The 21,423-nt window shown below is 37.0% G+C and overlaps 1 protein-coding gene across 5 annotated transcripts in view; it reads left to right on the forward strand.

The window, feature by feature from the left end:
* Positions 1-21,423, forward strand: part of NEDD4 (NEDD4 E3 ubiquitin protein ligase) — a 136,543-nt gene that overhangs the window by 94,088 nt on the left and 21,032 nt on the right. For all 5 annotated transcript variants that reach the window (XM_019442025.2, XM_019442027.2, XM_019442028.2 and 2 more), the window contains 9 exons: positions 586-636; positions 2,158-2,219; positions 4,645-4,747; positions 10,304-10,470; positions 12,571-12,688; positions 12,780-12,947; positions 16,616-16,681; positions 19,292-19,411; positions 20,897-21,097. In XM_019442025.2, coding sequence (XP_019297570.1) covers positions 586-636; positions 2,158-2,219; positions 4,645-4,747; positions 10,304-10,470; positions 12,571-12,688; positions 12,780-12,947; positions 16,616-16,681; positions 19,292-19,411; positions 20,897-21,097 — 1,056 coding nt within the window. The remainder of the gene's footprint in view (positions 1-585; positions 637-2,157; positions 2,220-4,644; positions 4,748-10,303; positions 10,471-12,570; positions 12,689-12,779; positions 12,948-16,615; positions 16,682-19,291; positions 19,412-20,896; positions 21,098-21,423) is intronic.

Here is a 21,423-nt window from a genome sequence, read left to right on the forward strand (position 1 = left end):
CCTTCCAGCCACTGCCTTTCATACGTGCAGTTCAGGGATCAGCTAAGAATTTGGGTAGAGTTCATGTATAGATTTAGAGGGACTTCTGTGGCATCTTTCTTTCAGAGATTGTCCCTCTCACTTTCTAGCTATGCTGTTAGCCTCAAACTAGGTTTTCAGCTTCCTCAAATGAGTAAGATGTCAGATGTCTGTCTGAGTTCTAACCATACCACCATATGAACCGTGAAGTACAACGAGGGGAAAAGCGATGTAAATATGAATCCTACCCAATACAGTTCCTTCTTTCAAAGATTGACTCCCCTTCAATTTCTGCTTGCTTGTAGTAACTCTATAGTGCTTTCAAATAGCTGTTTTCATAATTTTTCAGAGTATATAATTATCTGTAAAATGATCAGTCTAGTATACTCTATTCTATAATATACCATAAGTTGTATCATATTACCTTTTATTTTACATTATATGGCATAGGATTAAACAACAAAAAAAGGCTTCTACATTTTTTCATGAATGATGGCAATAGCTCATCAAAATTTCTAAAAATGTTGAGCATATTACTAATCTTATTTTTTATTCTTTTTCTTGTAGACAAGAGATGATTTCCTAGGTCAAGTGGATGTTCCTCTTTATCCATTACCGGTTGGTATAGATGATTTTAATTTTTATATTTATTCTTTTTTTCTAATAAATACTTACAGATACACGATATTACAATATAATAAATGTAAATATTTGATTTGTAAAATGTATACTTCTATAATTTCTTGACCATATTATTTTCTGAAAACTCATCTCAATTTTCCCTTTTAAGGATTTTTTTAATGTTTATTTATTTTGAGAGGCGAGGAAGGGGCAGAGAGAGGGAGAGAGAGAGAGAGAGAGAGAGAGGAGAACCCCATGACAGGCAGAGAGAGGTGATGATGATCTGAGCCAAAGTCACGAGTCGTACATTTAACCGACTGAGCCACCGAGGAGCCCCTAAGTTTTCCATTTTAATTTTATTTTCAAGACTCCCTTACATGAACCCCAATAAGAAATAGACAGCTGCTGAGGTTGGTTGACATCAGGAAAGCATGTCTCAGGGAAATAAGTTTGGAAACATTCGGCTGAATGGAGAGAGCTTAGTCTCGCAGAAAGAAACTAAGATCATTTACGACAGTCTGGGCATGAAACTGAATGTGGACCAAGCATATAACAACAGAGGAAAACAGATTCAGAACACATTTCATAATAAAAAATTATTAAGCCAGTTTTCTGACATTGGAGGTTGAGAAAAAAAAATAAACAGAAAGTAAAGATAGTACAGGTTGAATTTGGGACATCAAGGGGGTGTCTCAAGTAGAATAGGTAGGAGGAAAAGCCATTTTGTTTTGAAAAATGATAGATTTATTTTTGGCCATAATGAATTTCAACAGATAACAGGGGAAGTGGAAGGCCTAAAGTGGGCAGCTGACAGAAATACAAAAGTCAATTGTGTAGAGAAAGGCTGGAAGGAGTGAGAGTTCTCACATTCAGGTGACAGCAGAATCTCTGAGAACGATGGGCTGTCCAAGTAAGAGAGGTGAGAGCATTGAAAGCCAAACATTGACCCTTAGTCAGGGTGGGCCTATCAGAGAAGACAGACAAGGAGAAACAGGTGGGGGATAAAGGAAAATAATGTCATGAGAATTTAAGAGTTACAAGACTGAATGGGTAGTTAATGCAAAATGTAACAAAGAAATGAACAAAAGCAAAGGGCTGTTGAACTTGATAAAGACAAGTAAGGCTTCTTTACTGTATCAGTCTTTTGAGATATTTATTGGTTCTCTATAGTCTTTAGAGATCACAAGCTTTTAATAATATATTTAATCCAGTCTTGCTCTCCAGGCTGTTTTCTTTTTTGTTCTCCTAGGATGGCCTCTATGTTGTAACCACTTCTTCCCTCTATGTGCACCTGCTCAGCTTATTTGGTATTAAGGCGTGATCCCACTGCAATTCCTAGGGTTCAGGAAAGTGAAAGCACTAGCAAGGTGCCAGATATAACCATTGAATGAGCTAAACCTATATTTTTCTCACTTCTAACTTCAGCCAAGGCTTAGGTCATAGTTCATGAATATTTCCTTAAAAGTACATGTTTTTGGTGTTATAGATGTATCTTGAAAACTTACTGTTTTATTCTAGACAGAAAATCCAAGAATGGAGAGACCATATACATTTAAGGATTTTGTTCTTCACCCAAGAAGGTCAGTAAATATAAAATAATAACATAATGTTTTTTAAAATATTATTATACCTTGTAGTAGCCTCTTTGCAGATTCAAAGCTTAAACCTTTGTAAATAAGCTACTTCTAAATATTATTTTTAAAAGCTTTACTTTTTATTGCTGATTAAAAAGTAATATATGCACAGTATAAAAAATTCTGAAAATACAGAGAAGTGATCATATCCCTTTAGGAAAGACTTGTCCCCCTAATATTTATCAGACTAGAAAGTGGAAATTTGTCATTACTGTTTTATTATTTATTTTATATCTTAAAATATATATAATTTTGTCATACTATCCTTTTCAAAAGCACAAGCATTAATTAAGCCAAAAGCAATATCTAACTTGATATGCACAAAAACAATTTCAGAAAAACCTAACCACGTTTTGATACTTTAATAAAAACAGGTATTTAAGAAAACTCAGATATTTAGAGAAAATAATTTGAGCAAAGACTAGAATTTAAAACCTGAATAGCATGTTCATAATTCCATTTTTGTAAACTGAGTTACTTGAGTTTTGTTAAAATTTTTGTTTAAGCTGTAAATAAAACTCCTTTACAAAAAAAAAACTCCTTTTAATATTCTGTGCCACCTAGTTAAGTAAAATCTAGTGAGGATGTATTGATTTACTGTCAAAAAGGTCAAAGTCAAAATAAAGAAGTACATCTGCAAAAACAACAGTATTTGTCTTGTTTTTTAAACTAGAAAATACATTAGAAAAATATACTATGGGAACTGAGTAAAATTTTTCATTAAAAAAATTTACTCTTTGTAATATAAATTATTAAAGCAAAATAAAAGGGACAGTACTCTCTGTTAATATTTATATTCTATAAGAGAAGTCACATATTTCACTTCTGTAGAAGTCTTGGAATATAAATCTCTTTTCTTTTTAAACTGATTGTGGCATCTGCATACCAATAATAAATAAATGTTTCTTCTCTTAATTGCCCTAGTAGCCTGCTTGTTACTTTTTCAAATGCTTTCTAGTGTCTTTCTCTTTAAAAAAAAAAAAAAAAAAAAAAAAAAAAAAAAATATATATATATATATATATATATATATATATATATATATATATATAAAATAATTTATATCTTCTGTCTGTATGGACTATCACTGCAAGTGCAGAAAGAACTTGAAATCAAATAGGAAATGTACTACATTCTTACACTTTTTGAGCCCCATTAAGTCCAAACCCACAGGCTTAATGTCTAGTTTGAAAGACATGAAAATGTCACTATAGAGAAACTCTTGTATAAAACATTATTTGAGCAAATTTTCTGTATCCATCCATTATAGCAGCAAGTCAATGTTCACATTCCCCTAAAAAATGGAGACACAAGCCACATTAGTGGCCTTGGAAATAAACATCAGGGATTCTGTTGACCACTCAGGAAAGCTAGTTTCCAAACTCATGAGAGTTGTACAAAAGATTAAGGGAGGAGGCATTAAGTGGGGTGGGGAAGGGAGTACCTTTCAATAAAAGATAGAATAAAGATAAGACTTTCTTGTTAAGAAAGACAAAGAGTAATTGGTTACATAACTGATGTCTATAAAAATCACCAAAATATCTTTGCAGAAAACTAGGACAAGGAAGAACTTTTTAAGTATATAGGATGTTGAAATTGGTGGGGACAAATAGACAGATTTAAAACTTTTAAAATATTAATACAATGGACAGCAACCTTTAGCTTGGACAACTCATTATGAAAAGACGTTATTCATATACATTATAAAATAAAATAGATAAATTAATGTGTGACAGACTCAAACAGCTGTCAAAGAAAGACAGTAGGTTTCAGACAGTTATCAGGCCTTGCTCTCCACTTTTCTATCATCCTGTAGAGTATGACTAGATAAGTATCCCCAAAGTATATCCCTGAGGCTGCCTTTCCCTGTCCGCCAAATTCTCTGGCTTCACAGAGTATACAAAATCTAAAGTTCTCTTGTTTCACGTGGACCTCATCATCTGGATCATCCCTTCCTCCTCTGTGTATCCTGTAAGCCAGCCAAACCCAACAACTACCCTTTCCTTCGGTGTACCCCAGGTTTCCCATCGTTTCCTCATTTTTTAGTCTTTTCTCCACTCTTATGCCTTTCCATTCACTGCCACGGATCAAAATCCTCCTCAATCTGTTAGCACCAATTCAGATGCAACTCCTTCACGTTCTCCCTGATTTTTTACTCAAACTTCCTTAGCATCTTATTTATTTCATAACAATATTTATTTATGTCTATTACTTTTTCTCCACCACCCACTCCTTTTCCTAGCTGTCTTTTGTAGTAGAGTTTGTCTTTGGGTCTCCTCTAGTAGCTAGTAGGTATTCGTTAAACTTTAGTTAAATGAGTGCTTTTCTTCTTAAGTGTTAAAGTTTTGCGAATAATTATTTTCTTTTCTACAGTCACAAATCAAGAGTTAAAGGTTATCTGAGATTAAAAATGACTTATTTACCTAAAACCAGTGGCTCAGAAGAAGATAATACAGAACAGACTGAAGAATTAGAGGTGAGATTTTATAAATACTTGGTTCAATGAAAAGAAAATATCTCATTTCTTATTTTACTATACCTTGAAGAAAAAATAACTTTATTCAATGAAGTTAATGTGTGCGATAAAAATTATATACCTGGGTATTTGTTTATTTTACCTAATCATTCATTAAACATTTCTTTCCTCTGAGGACATTTCTGTATAATGAATGGCCATTACTGAGGGCATTCTTAAAGGTTAGTGAATAGGGAATATGATGTTTATAAATGAAAGTATTTATTGTAATTAAGTTATCAACTCTTTCTGTTTTTTCAGGGTTTTCTAAAACCATGTCATATTCTCCTCCATTAAAGTAAGAATATAATTTACTATTTGTAAGCTAAATATATAGAAATTTTAAGGAGACTACTGAGTAGGAACTCTTTTATGAAATATAATTCTTGTTACTTTTCCTCTCATAGTTGCAGTGAGGATGGGAGGACTCATAGGAAAGGAGGGGAATGGAGGGGGGAAGAATTCAAGTGATCTAATAAAAGGCCATATTTATTTGAGGCAAATAGAATTTAATAATTTTCGTGGATGACAGGATATGAAGAAGTCCAAGTCAACTATTTGGGCGGAGCTACATGCATCAAGGGTGAGTGAGGAAGAGGCAGAGAGCATGTATTTGGAATAGAATTGGATACGGAGTTAGTGACTGGAATCCTAGTCCCGAGCTCTGGTACTAGTGAGCCAAGTGACTGTGTGTCATTCAATATCTCTGAACCACAGTGTCTTCATTTGTACAATGACTGTTGTACCAGATGACCTCTAGGGTTTCTTCCAGCAGAAAAACTCATGATTTGAAAAAGGAACAAAAGAACCCTGTCTTGAATTTCCCACTGAAGCAACAACATTTACTGAAAGCACATAGTATATTGGCACCAATATGCTTTGGAGAGTTTGTTTGTTTGTTTGTTTGTTTGTTTGTTTGTTTGTTTGTTTTAGAGAACAAAAATACAAGCAGGGGAAGGGGAGAGAGAGAGGGAGAATCTTAAGTAGGCTGCACACTCAGCATGGAACCTGATGTGGGGCTCAGTCTTACAATTATGAGATCATGACCCTGAGATCATGACCCAAGCTGAAATCAAGAGTCAGATGCTTAACCGACTGAGCCACCCAAGCACCCTTAATTTGGAGAGTTTTCTTGCATGTGCCTTCCTCAACAGTCATGCCTCTTTGGCTGAGGGTCTGGTTAGGTCTCCAGAAGAACCGTGAAGGTAAAGGACCTCCCAAGCACTGGACTCTACCTCAGATACCCACATACCTTGGGTCAGAAAGCTTGAGAACAAGCCATGCTTTTGCAAGAGAGCTTTCTGGGAATTTTTTATATGCACTAATAAGATTTTACTTTGTGGGGGAAAGCTGTAATAATAGAAGGAAAAAAATTATTTAAATCACAGAATATAGTTAACCCTTAGTTGGGCAATCAAAAAACTTGGTATCCTCTCTTAAGCCTATATTTGTTTATTTGATTACCTTTTCTTTTTTAGTTTTTCTCTAGCTTATTATATAAAAATCACTTTTAAAAATTCTACGTATTTATTGGGTCGAAGTTTCTCTACCTGACGTTTTGGTGCGCAGGGTATCTGCATAATGAATACTGTTTGAAATGAAGGATGCCTGCTATAAAGAAAGAAAATTCTTAATTTAGTAACTTAAAAAAACTTAACAACATTTCATTATTTAGTAACCTGCTCCAAGTTTTGCCCACACACACGTATCATAGGTACCTTATTCACAGTTTAGTGTCTGTGGGTAGAGTTCCTTCACTTCATTTTGTGGCCTCAGGTCTCAATGTTTGAGTTCCCTCAGAATGCACCTTATAATTTCAGTAGATGTAAGCATGTAGGAGTTTATTTATGAAAGGCCTTAGGAATTCAAACACATGAGTCTATGCTTATTTATCTTCTGTGTAGCTAATGACCAGAGAAGTCTTGTCTTTGACATCTAGCTTGTGAATATATAAATTCTACCATTTAAAGAAAAACAATGGCATTTTCAAAAGAGTGGCTCACTCAGGCAATTTGTATTTCTTAGTATGTTAAAGTCTGGCTGTAATAGATTATTGTTTAACATTCGATTTTTGTACCTTTGCAACTTTAGACTTAGTTGTATGTATTTTACAAGATTAACATATAATGTGTGTTGTAGCTCTAAATGCTTTCTTTCTGACCTTCTTTGACTCCATTAAATTGTTGGCAATCACATACTAGCTTATCAGTAATTAAATAACATTGACACTTAGAAAATATTTCATGAAGAGTATTAGCTGATATATGTTTAATAGGGAGGCATTCTATACAAAAAAAATGAAAACTCAGTCTTTCTAAACAGTATTCAAATGTACAACTGCACTTTCTCAAACTTGAAACAAGTTTTTAAAAACTGGGCCTTCAATTAAATTAGCTTTTCCTGGGGCGCCTGGGTGGCTCAGTAGGTTAAGCGGCCGACTTCGGCTCAGGTCATGATCTCGCGGTCCGTGAGTTCGAGCCCCGCGTCGGACTCTGTGCTGACAGCTCAGAGCCTGGAGCCTGCTTCAGATTCTGTGTCTCCCTCTCTCTGGCCCTCCCCCGTTCATGCTCTGTCTCTCTCTGTCTCAAAAATAAATAAAACGTTAAAAAAAATTTTAAATTAGCTTTTCCCCTTCTCATTTACTTAGCATAAATTCGCTAAGTAGACCTTTAAAAGAGACATCTTTAAGAAGATTTTAAAGAAATAATCTTGGGGTGCCTGGGTGGCTTGGTTGGTTAAGCAACTGACTCTTGGTTTCCACTTAGGTCATGATCATGTAGTCTGTGGGATCAAGCCCTGTATTGGGCTCCTGCGCTGACAGCACGGAGTATGCTTGGGATTCTCTCTCTCCCTTTCTCTGCCCCTCGCCTGCTCGTTCTCTTTCTCCCTCTCTCTCTCTCTCAAAATAAGTAAACATTAAAAAAAAATAACCCTCTGTTACCATTTTCTGAGCTCTAAACGTGTTTACAATCCTTTACAGCAGAAGTGAGGACCCTTTTATTAATAAATTTCATTGATCTACAGAAAAATAATCAATGACCATATTTTTAAAAACAAACTTTTTTCAAGAGAGCAAAATATAAAAATTCAACTCACATACTTTTAAAATCAAGACCAGAGAACTAAAATTTGATTTAATATATACAAGACTAATTTTTAGGATTGTAAATCCTATATTATGATCATTTAAAGGAATGGAAAGGGGAGAGAAAAGGAAGGTAAACATAGATGGAAAGAAAAAGAGGATAAAGAGAAAGAAGAGAATGGAGCAATAAAAATAAAGAAACAAAATTAAAGAAGAGGAAAAAAGGAAAACAATAGAAGAGGTAAAAAGGAAAAAATAAGAGTAAGAAAGAAAAGTAGTGAATTTTACTTCCCATCCAGATCTCTTTTTTTCCAGACAAATTCTTTGTCTTCCTTTCTCCGTACCCACCACCCCACCCTTGTTCACTTTCTGTCCTGCTCAGTCTAGAACCCTCCCATCAGACCAGCCAGAGACATCAGCCTTGCTGGAGAAACCCCTGTCCTTTTCTCCCTGATGCCAGAAAAGATTCCTTTCCTTCCCAGCTCTTCTCCCTGATCCTTTCTTGTCAGATTTTGCCTTCCAACATAAAAGAATTCTCTTCTACCTTCTAAGCTATCCGCTGGCCAGCAAATAGCTGTCCTTCAGGGCTAGATCCCCACCCAGTGCTTCGAAAGAAAGACAGTATATGTTAAGGAAATTATTTTTTTGCCTGTTACTCTGGTACCAATTATGTTTCTCAGTTTCCCATTTTTCTTTCCATTTTGATTTGGTAGTTTTTGTCATGTACAAATTGGGGGGTTTTGTAATCAAATCTGTCAACCTTCTTTTTCATACTTAAAAGCTTCCCCACTCTTAGATTATATTTTTTAAATCCCCCAGCTTTGTTGTAATACATGTTGTTTTTGCTTTCTAACATTTCAACATTGCTCAGTCTATAACATCCTGGTAGAAGGTAGCAACCCAGATAATTTTTTTCTTTTTTCACAAGTTTGAAATGTCTTTATCATATCCTAAATTCCTATAAATTTGAGTCTCTTTCTGGGCTTTCTAATCCATTCTATTGAGCTGTCTGTCCATGTGTGTACCAATTATTGTGGTTTGTAATATATTTTATTCAGTAGGGTTAATATTCACTCCCTTTTTTTAAAAGCTGTATAGAGTTTGTAAGGTTTTGTTTTGTTTTTTTAGTTTATTTATTTATTTTGAGAGAGAGCACATGCATGCACGTGAGTGGGGTAAGGACAGAGAGAGAGAGAGAATCCTAAGCAGGCTCTATGCTGACGTGGGGCTCACTCTCACAAACCATGAGATCACCAAGAGTCAGAAGCTTAACCAACTGAGACACCCAGGCTCCCCCTTCTTTTTTCTTTAGAACTGTGGTGGTTATTCTTGCTTGTTTGTGTTTCTGTTTGAACTTGAGAATTGCCTTGTCCCATTATTTTTAAAAATCTGTAATGTAGTTTTAGCGGAATCTTGGCAACTTTATATATTAACTTGGGGAGAATTGATACCTTAGTGAGACTGAGTCTTCCTAACCAAGATCATATTATGTCTTTTCATTCATTCACTTCTTTCTTTATGTCTCTTTAGGAGAATTTTTAAGTTTTCTTTATTCATTTATTTCTGCCTTCCTAGCATTATTGGTATTTAGTAGGACCTTTCACTACTGCCTTTTCTGTTAGGAGTTTTCTTATGTAAAAACATGCCATTAACTCTTACTACCTTTCAAGTAATTCCTTACCCTAACCACCCTAGCTTAGGCTTCATGTATATTTGCCCCTCACTATATCAGAGGAAATTTCCAGTGTCTTCTTGTCTTTTAAATGAAACAAAGAAAACAAACAGAACTTGTATTTCTTTGGCTATTTTATGACCTGACCAAAATGCCTTTCCATGGTCCATAGGAGAAAGAGAAAAATCAGACCAGAGAATCGTAATGGCTTTTCAGTTGCTAGAAAGTTGACTGTAGCAATTATTTCTGCATCACTTGCCTTTCCCTGCTATGCCTATACATATTTGAGCTTCATTTAATGATTTTTTTTTCAGGTCTCCAGTAGTTGCTGATTTCCATTATAAACAAGGTGTTTTCACTGGAGGAAAGACAAAATTTGTGTCCTTCATTCATTTGCTTATAATTTAGAGAATAGCCTAAGATTACACTAGTTTAAATTATGTTTCTCAGTGCTTTCCATCATTATCTGTTTTTTTAGAAGTTCTGTTCTTCTCTCCTCTTAGGTATGTTTTAAAACTTTTTTGGAAAATGTTAAAAGTTTCAAGCGGAACTTAAATGTTATTATTTTGCTGGAAAAAAAAGTCTTCATTATCATAAAATATTTGTATTATGGTCTTAAAGGTAGACACTGTGCAAATTTTGTCCTTGCATAATTTCTGGAACTGGATATGCTAAATCTCTTTTTTAAATTTCCTCCAGCATAATTTATAAGGTGAAAAAGATCAAGAGCAAACTTAATTGTTACCACTCTGGTTTTCAGCCTGGCTGGGTTGTTTTGGACCAACCGGATGCTGCTTGCCATTTGCAGCAACAGCAAGAACCTTCTCCTCTACCTCCAGGATGGGAAGAGAGGCAGGATATTCTTGGAAGGACCTACTATGTAAACCATGAATCTAGAAGAACACAGTGGAAAAGACCAACCCCTCAGTATGTGCTGGTGACTTTCACATTCGTAATCTGAATACATTTTGACCACAGATTTTTATTTTGCAGTCATATCTCAAATGGATTAATAATAGTGTAGGGATCCATAAACTATAAAAATATGAGGATTTTTGTGGTTCAGGACTTTTAAAATGCCATCCTGTTTTTTTATTAAATGATTTTGTAATATTCAAAATTATTTGAGTCACAAATGCCACTCTTCTAATTGCTTCTTTATTTTAAATTACTTTGTAGCCACAAAGGATACATTTTTCTCTTTAGACTGGTTTAGAAAAATCTTGGAAATTTTTGTAGCTTGTTACTAAAGTATAATAAACTGTTAATTTCTACAGTACACTATTTTTAAATATAAATTACTGGGGCGCCTGGGTGGCGCAGTCGGTTAAGCGTCCGACTTCAGCCAGGTCACGATCTCGTGGTCCGTGAGTTCGAGCCCCGCGTCAGGCTCTGGGCTGATGGCTCGGAGCCTGGAGCCTGTTTCCGATTCTGTGTCTCCCTCTCTCTCTGCCCCTCCCCCGTTCATGCTCTGTCTCTCTCTGTCCCAAAAATAAATAAAAAACGTTGAAAAAAAAATTTTAAAAATAAATATAAATTACTTTATAAAATATAGAGGACTGAATAACAAGGGTCTTTTGTTAAACACTCATTTGCCAGTCTGGTCAGTGTATACATAATTTCCAGTGCACACAGATCAAGGATAGAATGACCTTTGAGGTATTCTAATTGATGTCTCCTCAGTGACATTTTTCTTTTATTACCATCAGACCATATGTTATACATATACATTTACAAATGGCCCATTACTCACATTTATTATCAAATACCCTTCCACTTCTCCTCCCTTACAGTCTTATGAGGCTTTCTTTAGTCTTCTACTTTTTGACAGAGACTTAAAATTTTTATTTGTCCATTAACCTTCTAATTTTCGGCTTTGGTATTTTGAGTCTGATACAGTCCAAGCACTTTCATAGACAGTTTCTGTTCTCAGATCCTTCTAAAGCAAATCAGTGGTCATAGTTCTTCATGGTACAGAAGCATCTATCTCTGTAGAGATCTGTACAGATTGCAAATATGAAGGCACTATAGAATTCTACAAAATTGTCCTACTGCATACCTCAGCAGGCCTGACTTGAGCAGGATACATTTCTTTCACTACCATTGATGTCATTTTCAGTTAGCCTAAATCACATATTTAGGGGAAAAAAATCTGAAGCATTCCCTTAAGGTCATCTGTCAAAATTGAATTTTCTTCAGCAATAGTACAATAAGAACTGATCTTTTGACTATCCTGGGATTATATGGCACTAAATAAATTAATAATAATTTTGTTATTAAATATTTGTATAAAATTCTTGATCTGATGGTCTGGCTGTACTAAATTCAAATAGCTAGAATAATAAAACTAATTAATGGGATAATGGTGTTCAGTCTGATTTATATAACTTTCCTACACTCAGACATGCCTTTTCTATGATAATTTTTCAGACCATGCCTATTTCTGTAAATGATCAAAACCAGATACTATTTAATCTGTAATCTATTAAGTTTTTAATTATAGTGTTTCTTACATGATCTTTTATTTTGCCCTCCGCATTCTTGTATGGGTAATTCAACTCTTGGCTTAATATCGATTCTGGAAAATATTACCAACTGATTCATGAAGATGTATAAGTAACTCTTAAAGCCTCTTTTTTATTATCTCTCTAGAGCTATTTTAGATTTTACTCATATAAATAACATGGCAAAATAATAATGTAATGAAATTATTTATGAAGCTCTCAGATATATTTATTCAACAAATATTTTTGAATGCCCTTCCATGTCAAACAGTATTGTATAGACATGGTGATAAAGTAAAATATCAAAGTCAGACATGTTACACATTTGCACAAAGCCTTAATTCCATAAGGTACTCTGAAGATACCAATGTGCCCATGACCTAGTCTGTGCATGTTGAAATAGCCTTTGACCCAAATAGTGAATTCTGATATAATGTATTTTTTTTTTAATGGTCACAGCATCTGTGACTATCATCTTAACTGTCTTCAGACATGGATAATGGCTTGTATATCTCTAATACAGGGACAGCCTAACGGATGCTGAGAATGGTAATATTCAACTGCAAGCACAACGTGCATTTACCACAAGGCGGCAAATATCTGAGGAGACAGAAAGTGTTGATAATCGAGACTCTTCCGAGGTAGAAGTGATTTTCTTGTTCTTATCGATAGACACATGTTAAAGCAATAGATCAAAGTATGTGTGGATTAAGATGATTCTGTTTATTTTAGAACTGGGAAATTATAAGAGAAGATGAAGCCACCATGGATAGCAATCGGGCCTTCCCATCACCTCCGGCATCAAATAACTTGGATGTTCAAACTCATCTTGCAGAAGAATTGAATGCCAGACTCACTATGTGTAGAAATTCAGCCACCGGACAGCCAGTATCCAGCTCAGTAAGATGCTCTTAGATTTTGTTGTAGCTTCAGGATTTTATAAAATATGTGTTATTCAGTTCAGTATCTAACATTTACGTGAAATTTTGTGTTTTATCCCTGGTTTTATTGAGACATAATTGACAGACGACATTTTATTGGTTTAAGGTATGCAACATAATGATTTGATATACATATATATTATAGCTAAATTATTACCACACTAAATCTAGGTAGCATCCATCACCTCACATAGCTACAAATTGTTTTTCTTGTGATAAGAAAAAAATGTTGTCTTAAATGGCATGTAATAACGTGTTAGGGACTTTCGGACTTTATAGTATGCTCATGTTTCAAATATCTCCACTAATAGTATGGAGCAGAGTCATGGATAATCCAAATAGTCATTGGAGTCTAAATGTCCATTACATAAACTAGTCCCTTCCTGCCAGAGACTCCCAGGAACACACTTGTAATTAACAGTTTGGGTATATTACTCATTTCAGCAAGGAGAACACACACCATGAGTGTCCCCATAAGAGAACATTAGAAAAGACTTGAAGGATTTGGGTTCATGTTAGGTGATTTTGAGGAGGGCTTAAGGAAGCAAGACTTTGCTCTGCATTGACTGCTGTCAGGAAGCAGGAGTGATTCTGTGATTGGGTATCTCACATCTTATGTATAGTGAGGCTAAAGCTATAATTAGTAAAAAGCAGCGGTCTCTCATATTTGTCAGAGAGAGAGAGAGATTTGGTATTTTGTGGCTTGGACAGTGTTCACATTTTGTCTGTGTCCAGGCATGATGACAAAGTGGTCTTGATTTTGTCTTGACCCTACTGATGAGTGACAGGCCAAGTCCTGCATGTCAGGGACTACTTTTCTTCTTCTCAATTATACCACATCTATCACTGGCACACATGTTTGACTAAGAGCCAAGGTACTTTGACTAAACAGGGGGATAGATGGCATTCTCTCTCCAGCAACCACTATCAAAATTGCTGAAATGGAGTTCAGATGCACGTATTCCAACAGGTACCGCCATGATGAGATCTATGTGTCCAGTTCTCTCAGGTGCATCATCAAAGGAGACCTTTCAGTGGAAGAAAGAGATTATTCTCTGAGGATCTATGGTCATTTCCAGTTGGCAGTCCCCCACGCTTCATTCAATCAGTAAATATTTATTGAGGGCTACTATATGCAAGGCACTGTATGCTGGTTAAAGTATTGGCACACAGCTAGGCCTGTTGGTTTAAGTATTGCCTGTGGCTGCTTTCACATTACACTGACAGAACTGAGGAGTTGTAACCGAGACTGTATGGTCCACAAAAAAAGATTAACTATCTGGATCATACCAGAAGAAGTTTGCTGACTTCCACGTTTGCACCTTCTTCAAGAAGCTTCAGGGTAGATAGTTTTGTATAAATACCTATGTGAATATCCAAGAGCAGATCTACCTTTCTGCTCCCTTTCCCTCCTCTCTTCTACCTGACTATTCTCTCTTCCGCTCATTTTGTTTTATTTTTTCATCAGGGGAGTGGGAACAGTCAAGACATAAAGGATATTGATTTGCTGGTGATAGATCACAGAAGCTCCTATTCCCTTTCCTCCTGTTATTTTGTTTGTTTACAAAAGTAACACATGGCATTCATGCAATGAAATACTATGCAGCCATGAAAAGAATGAAGTGGCTTTGAATGTACATGTTGTACGGAACAATCCCTAAGATGTATTGGTCAGTGAAAAACAGGAAGGTACAGAGCAGTGTGTTTGATACTCTACCATTTCTGTAAATTTTCTACTTGACAAAATAAATAGGTGTATCATATTTCTTGAAGATTAAACAGGAAACTGCTAACATTGCTCATCTCTGAAGAGAGGAACAGAATGAGCAGGACATATGTTTTGTGTACCTTTTTAATTTCATGCCATGTGCATATTAATTTAAAAAATAATTTATTATTTTAAATAATTTACTGCCTGGGTGGCTCAGTAAAATGTCCAACTTTGGCTCAGGTCATAATCTCCTGATTCATGGGTTCAAGCCCCGCATCAGACTCTATGCTGACAGTTCAGAGCCTGGAGCCTGCCTCAGATTCTGTGTCTCCCTCTCTCTCTGCCCCTCCCCCCCCCCAAAATAAATAGACATTTAAACAATTAAAAAATAATCATAATTTATTATTTTAAAGTACTCTGTGGCCACAGTTAAAAATTCAAACAGTATTGAAGTATATAAAATTAAAATTCAACCTTCCATCTCACCTCTAGCATATGCTCCCTCAATCACTATTAATGGTTTGGCATATAGTGTGCTAAACATTTTCTATATATTTATAAACATATATGCACACACATATATTTGTATATCATTTTTTTAACCTGAGATTATTATAGACATTGGACCATTTCAGTACATGTAGATGTACTCCTTTTAAAACTAACAAAGATGTGGGGCACCTGGGTGGCTCAATCGGTTAAGCAGCTGACTCTTGAATTTCAGCTCAGGTCATGATCTCATGGTTTGTGAGTTCAAGCCCTGCATCAAGATCTGCACTCACAGTATGGAGCCTGCTTGGGATTCTGTCTCCTCCTCTCTCTCTGCTCCTCCCCTGCTCTCTCTCTCTCAAAAAAAATTTATATATGTTTAAAAATTTAAAACTAATAGAATTATCAAACATCATCCCATTGTGCAAGTAACCTTTAATATACTTCACCAGTCTCCTATTGATAGGCTTTAGGTTATTTACAATTCTGTGTTATTGTGAACACTACTACAGTGGATATTTTGACTTAATTTATATGTCTATTATAATTTTTTTTATTATTTAATAATATCAAACAATTCAGATAGTGACAACAGCAGGCATATAAGAGCACAGGGAAAAAAAGAGTAAGGGATTTCTGGGAAGCAGGTAATCTAGAATGTCCAGAAGGTGGGTGTTGAGGTGGGAAGTGCTGACACTCTCAGGAACAGCTAGGTCAGGAATCTGTGTTCTGTGCTATGGATTTCACCCTAATGACCATGAGAAGTCACTGAAGGGCTCTGAGCTAGAGAAGGATGTGACCCGATCTGCCCTGTAGAAGGCTCTCTGGCTATAACACACAGTATGGAGGGCACATTTAGGGAAATAAGACTGGAAGCAGGGAAGTCTGTTAGGATGTTGCTGCAGTAATAGTCAAGGCGACAAATGATGAAAACTTGAAATAAAAAAAAAAACTTAAGCTAAAAGTGCAAGGAGAATATATTTGGGAGCTAGTAAAGAAACAGAACGAATTAAGATCTGGTGACTGACCTGGCTGTAAGGGACCAGAGGGGAGTCAGCTGACTGACTGACATCTGCCATGAGCTGGACTCAAGTGCTACCCCCGAAACAAGGAATACCCACCAAGGAACAGGTTTCAGTGGGTGTGGACAGGGGAAAACCGAATCCAGTTTGGGGCACAGTGAGGGGTATCTGTTAGGCATTCAAGAGAATGTGTCCAGGAGGCAGTTTAGGACCGAGGGCAGAAGAGGGAGCCGGAAGGTGGAAGGTATTGGCATATGGGTGGTATCGAGTGCTGAGTGCTTTCACACAGAGTCTCTACGGTCACTCTTCCTTCTGCCCCCTCATGCCCACCCCCACACTTTATCTGCCATTCAGAGACAAATCACAAACCTAAAGCTATTGTCACTCCTTCTTCTTTTTTATAAGAATCATTCCAGCAGAAGAGGCAGCTTACAAGCCTATACTTTTGAGGAGCAGCCTACACTTCCTGTGGTGAGTTTTATCCTCTCCCCTCATTGTCAATAAAAATAAGAAACTCAAGAACTTTTTTTTTTTTTTTGGACATTGAATATGAACATTTGACTGCCTAGTAATGAACCAATCCAGCACAGAATCTAGGTTCTTGGAGATAAGGTTCAGGGGAGGGGAACTGGGGGAGGTAGACCTTTTAGAGACAAAACGGGAGAACTCTGTCTCCCACAGTAAGAAAGCAAAGTGTCCGCACTGGTGACCGTGGGTGATATCCAGGCTGTGGCGCTGTGCTGGCTGGAGGTGGTCTGCAGGCAGCATTCAATTCGAGATTGTGGTGTCCAGCTGCCGCTACTCTGTGCACTGGCCCCTGCCACCCAGCAGCGGTGTCTTCCCCATACATGAAGCATCACATTGGGGCTCAGTCACGTGGACAGGTCTGCACTGGTATCGGCAAGCTCCGTGGCCAGGTTGGGTGGAGTTCATCAGCCCTTTGCTCTCCTTTCCCTTCACACTCATGTCCACATCTACTGAGGCCCCTGCCTCCTTCTCAGTAGGGTTCCCAGCCGTGGCCTTGACCCAGGCTCAGACCTTAACAGCCTCATGCCTTGAACGTTGACTGCCCTTTGGCCTCCCCACCCCATCCCTTTCCTGACTCAACTCTCAATACTTTTGAGTTTATCTCCCCTTTACACAGCCCCTGCTTGTGTTTGAAACCAAATGAAAATGCCCAGGCTCCCAGCCCCCTCAGCCTACCCTCCTCCTCATCCACCGACAGGAACCTCCTGCTGCCTTCACCCCTTCCCTGCTTTTTCTTCAAAACAGGCGGCCCCCTTTCCTGATCCTCTTCCTCCTCTGTGTCTTATGCATTCCATTTCCCCACTTAGAATGTCTCCTCACCTTTTTTCACCATTTGTAATTTTGAATGGCAGTCTACACATTAATTTTGAAAAGTGAGGATTGTTTTTGCTTTTATGGAAATTCCAGCATAGGGTTGCAGAGGCTCAAATTTCCTTGACCCAAGAGTGGTTCATCCATCTAAAAAGGTGGCCCTGCACGAATAGAGAGACACAATCCTGTGCTGAGGAAGGGTGGCGGGGGTGGGGGGTGGGGGGGCGCATACCTGTGCAATTGGCCCAGTCAGTGGCCACTCTCTCTACAAGAGAGTGGATGCCACAGAAAGACTGACCTCACCAGCCTCACTCTCACTATTGCCATTTGCCTGGCTTCCTCCATTAGACTGGAGCCTGCTTAAGCGGAGATCCATGGTATTTCTCTCTCTGTGCTTTGTAATGTCCTCATACAAGGGAAATGTTGCATTTCTAATTGACTGACAGGCATTCATCCTAGAAACAATTTTAGTGCATCAACTGAGCGACAGAATCTAGAGGTGATTTATATTCTTCTGTACTTACATGTAGTTCTGTTTTTATTTGTACTAGAAAAGCAATTTCCATACCTTTTTCTTCTCAATATATCGATAAGGTTTTTTAACAGTTTTCTTGAGGTATAATCTGCATACCATAAAATCCCCTCACTTTTAAGTGTGCAAATGAAGGAATTTTAGTAAAGTTTTACAGTTGTATGAACATCACCACTATCAAGTTTAAGAACCCTTCATCACCCCAAAAAGTTCCCTCAGTCCCAGCACCCGCTCCCAGCCCGGGTAACCACTCATCTGCTTTCTGTAGCTACACTTTTGCCTTTTCTAGAAATTTCGTATAAGTGGAATCATACAGTATTGTAGTTTGATGTCTGGCCTCTTTCACTTAACATGATGTTCCTGAGATTTAAACATGCTGTGGTTGAATATCTCAGTAGTTCATGATATTCTATTGAGTACATGTATCTAATACATTTCATTTACCTACCCACCACTATTGGACCTTTGTAAAACTGGGCAACTTTAAATTCCATTATTTTGTAGACTTAACAGCTCATCATAACTATGAGCAACGTATATCTAGCTCCCGTGTGTCTGGGGAGAGTGTATCTGGTGAACAGACCAATGATGGTAGTTTTTATGTATAAGACACATTGGGAAACCAGGCCAAACCTTGACGAATCCAAAAAGGAAGACCAAATTTGGACCATTTTAAGTAAATCTGGAAATAATCAGATCTCTTTGTTCATTAGTAATAAACTTGCAAGTAGCCACTCCCCAGCCCTTACAGAAAGAAGGCCAGGGTAATTTTGACTCAGCACACATGGGTGATAAATTCTGTAGTTAGACTACCTAGTTCAGATCTCAGCTCCATATTAACAATGTATCTGTTAGGAAATTACCCCAATTTTCTAAGCCTCAATTTCCTTGTAAATAAAAATGGGCTACTAATGGCAATTATCTCATTGAGATTTGTGTGGAGGTTAAATGACAGGATCTGTGTTAAAGCATTTAGTGTGTGGTTATCACTAGTGTCATGGTTTATTAATGTTGGCATCACTCTCATCATCGTGGTCTGTTCTTTTTTTTTTTTTTAAGTAAAATGTTGTATACTTCATTTCATACACCTTAAAATATAATTTAAAACTCACTTCATTTTAAAGAGAGATAGCAGTGAGAAAAGGATGTGGTCCTTTTAAAAGAATTGCTTTTTAATTAATATTCAGTTTTCCTATTCTTCTTCACTTTAGCTTTTGCCTACTTCATCTGGATTACCACCAGGTTGGGAAGAAAAACAAGATGAAAGAGGAAGATCATATTACGTAGATCACAATTCCAGAACTACTACCTGGACAAAGCCCACTGCACAGGTACCCTGCAATCTATCTGTTAACTTGCCTTCTTACATAATTTAAGCCATCACATTCCTATAGAAGCTGTTACATCACTTTGTAGTATATACTGGATGCTGCTAGCATCTTCTAATTGTTTGCCGGCATTGGCTACCATTTCCTACAGAGCTCCAGTATACGTGGTTACCACTGGTTACCATGTAAAACAAGTCCAACTGGGAATAAAAGGGCAGATTGATGATCAAAATTATTTGGGTTGATTGGGTCATTTTGTTATTTGAATGCTTAAAGACCATTATTTTGCTAAAAGATAATCTTAGTGATGATTAGGACCCGTTTAAGAAATTTGTGACGATGACACTTTGTCCTGCCAACAGTAAATGCCTTTGGTGATATTTCCTTGTAAGTGTTTAGAAAAAAGTTTATTTTATCTTTTTTTAAAGTTTATTTTATCTTATCACCATTTCTCTTACTGAGAAATTTTTTAACACTGAAAAGTACAGAGAATAAACGGGCAAACACCCATCTTCTTAACACCCAGAATTTACCAGCATTAACAAATTACCATATTTGTTTCTAGACATTTTAATTCTTAAAATAAAATCTTACAGATAAAAAACTAAATTCATTTTAGCCAAACACTTGGTCCCACTACCCAGAGGGAACACCATATTAAGTCTGTTGGGTATTCTTCCAGTATTTATTTATTTATTTACTTATTTATTTATTTATTTATTTAGGCTTAAACAAACAGAAATTTCTTTCTCGTAGTTCTGGAGGCTGGGAGGCTGGGAGGCTGGGAGGCTGAGCTGAGAGTGCAGCATGATGGGTCCTGGTGAGGGCCCACCTCTGGGCTGCAGACTTCCATCTTCTTGCCTTGTCCTCACACAGTTCTTCCAGTCTCTTCCACACACTTACATAGAGAACTAATCAGTGCAAAGTAGTGCTTATGTTCCTGTGTTTCAAATTTTGCCAAGATGTCCTATGACATAACTCTAAATCTTTTTTTTGTGCAACATTATTTTAAAATCCTATCCCTGCTGTTTTACATATCGATCCAGTGTGTTTAACAACTGCCTAATATTTCATCATATGAATATGTTACTTTTCCATTATCCATTTCTACAGTGGATATTTGCCATTCATTTTGTGTGCCCAGCATTCAAAGCCACTTCTACATATGGGGAATCCCCCACTTTGTGCGTTTTTTGGGCAAGCGGAGACAACCTCCTCTAACTGGCACCGTGGCTTCCCTTGCAGTTGGGTCACATCCCTCTGACCTAGCTTCCTCAGTACAGACTTGGACTGTGACCACCATCTTACTGCTCAAGAATTAGCTGAGAAATTATAAAAGTTATTTTAAAAACAAAGTTTGACAAAACATTTTAGGAGAAAAGTGAGTCTGTAGTGTTTAGATCTATGTTTGCAGGTTGTTCCCTTTTAACCGCAGCTATTTGTGTGTTCTCTGGAAAACATGACAACATGACTTAATTAATGTGCTAGGCCGCCGTGGAGACAGGTCAGCTGCAGCCCGGCCAGGGTGCCACACGCCCTCAACCACAGGTCCTCCCGAGTGATTCAGCACAGCAGGTGACCCAGCCAGCTGAAATGGAGCAAGGATTCCTTCCTAAAGGCTGGGAAGTCCGGCATGCACCAAATGGGAGGCCTTTCTTTATCGACCACAACACGAAAACCACTACCTGGGTAACTTTAATACTCTCCAGTTTGAATTTAGAACAACAGTCTTAACTCTTATGTACAGTTCTCCATAACCTTTAGGGTACATTAATATAACCTACATTTCCTACTGTTCATTTTAAGATATGCTGAATTCTTAACAGTATTATTTCTTCTCAAGATATATTTATGCCCATTTTTAATATTTTTAGGGATTGTCATGGAAACACACTTCCTGTTTTGTTTTTAATTCACTAGACATTAAACCTTAGGAAGATATTTAGTAATAATCCTTTACCTTTATATGTTGCTTTGTAGTTCCAAAGTACTTTTGAACCCATATCTCATTTAAT

The sequence above is a fragment of the Panthera pardus genome, unplaced genomic scaffold (genome assembly GCF_024362965.1).
Source record: "Panthera pardus isolate Hobbes unplaced genomic scaffold, ASM2436296v1 HiC_scaffold_24, whole genome shotgun sequence".
Classification (NCBI taxonomy): Eukaryota; Metazoa; Chordata; class Mammalia; order Carnivora; family Felidae; genus Panthera; species Panthera pardus.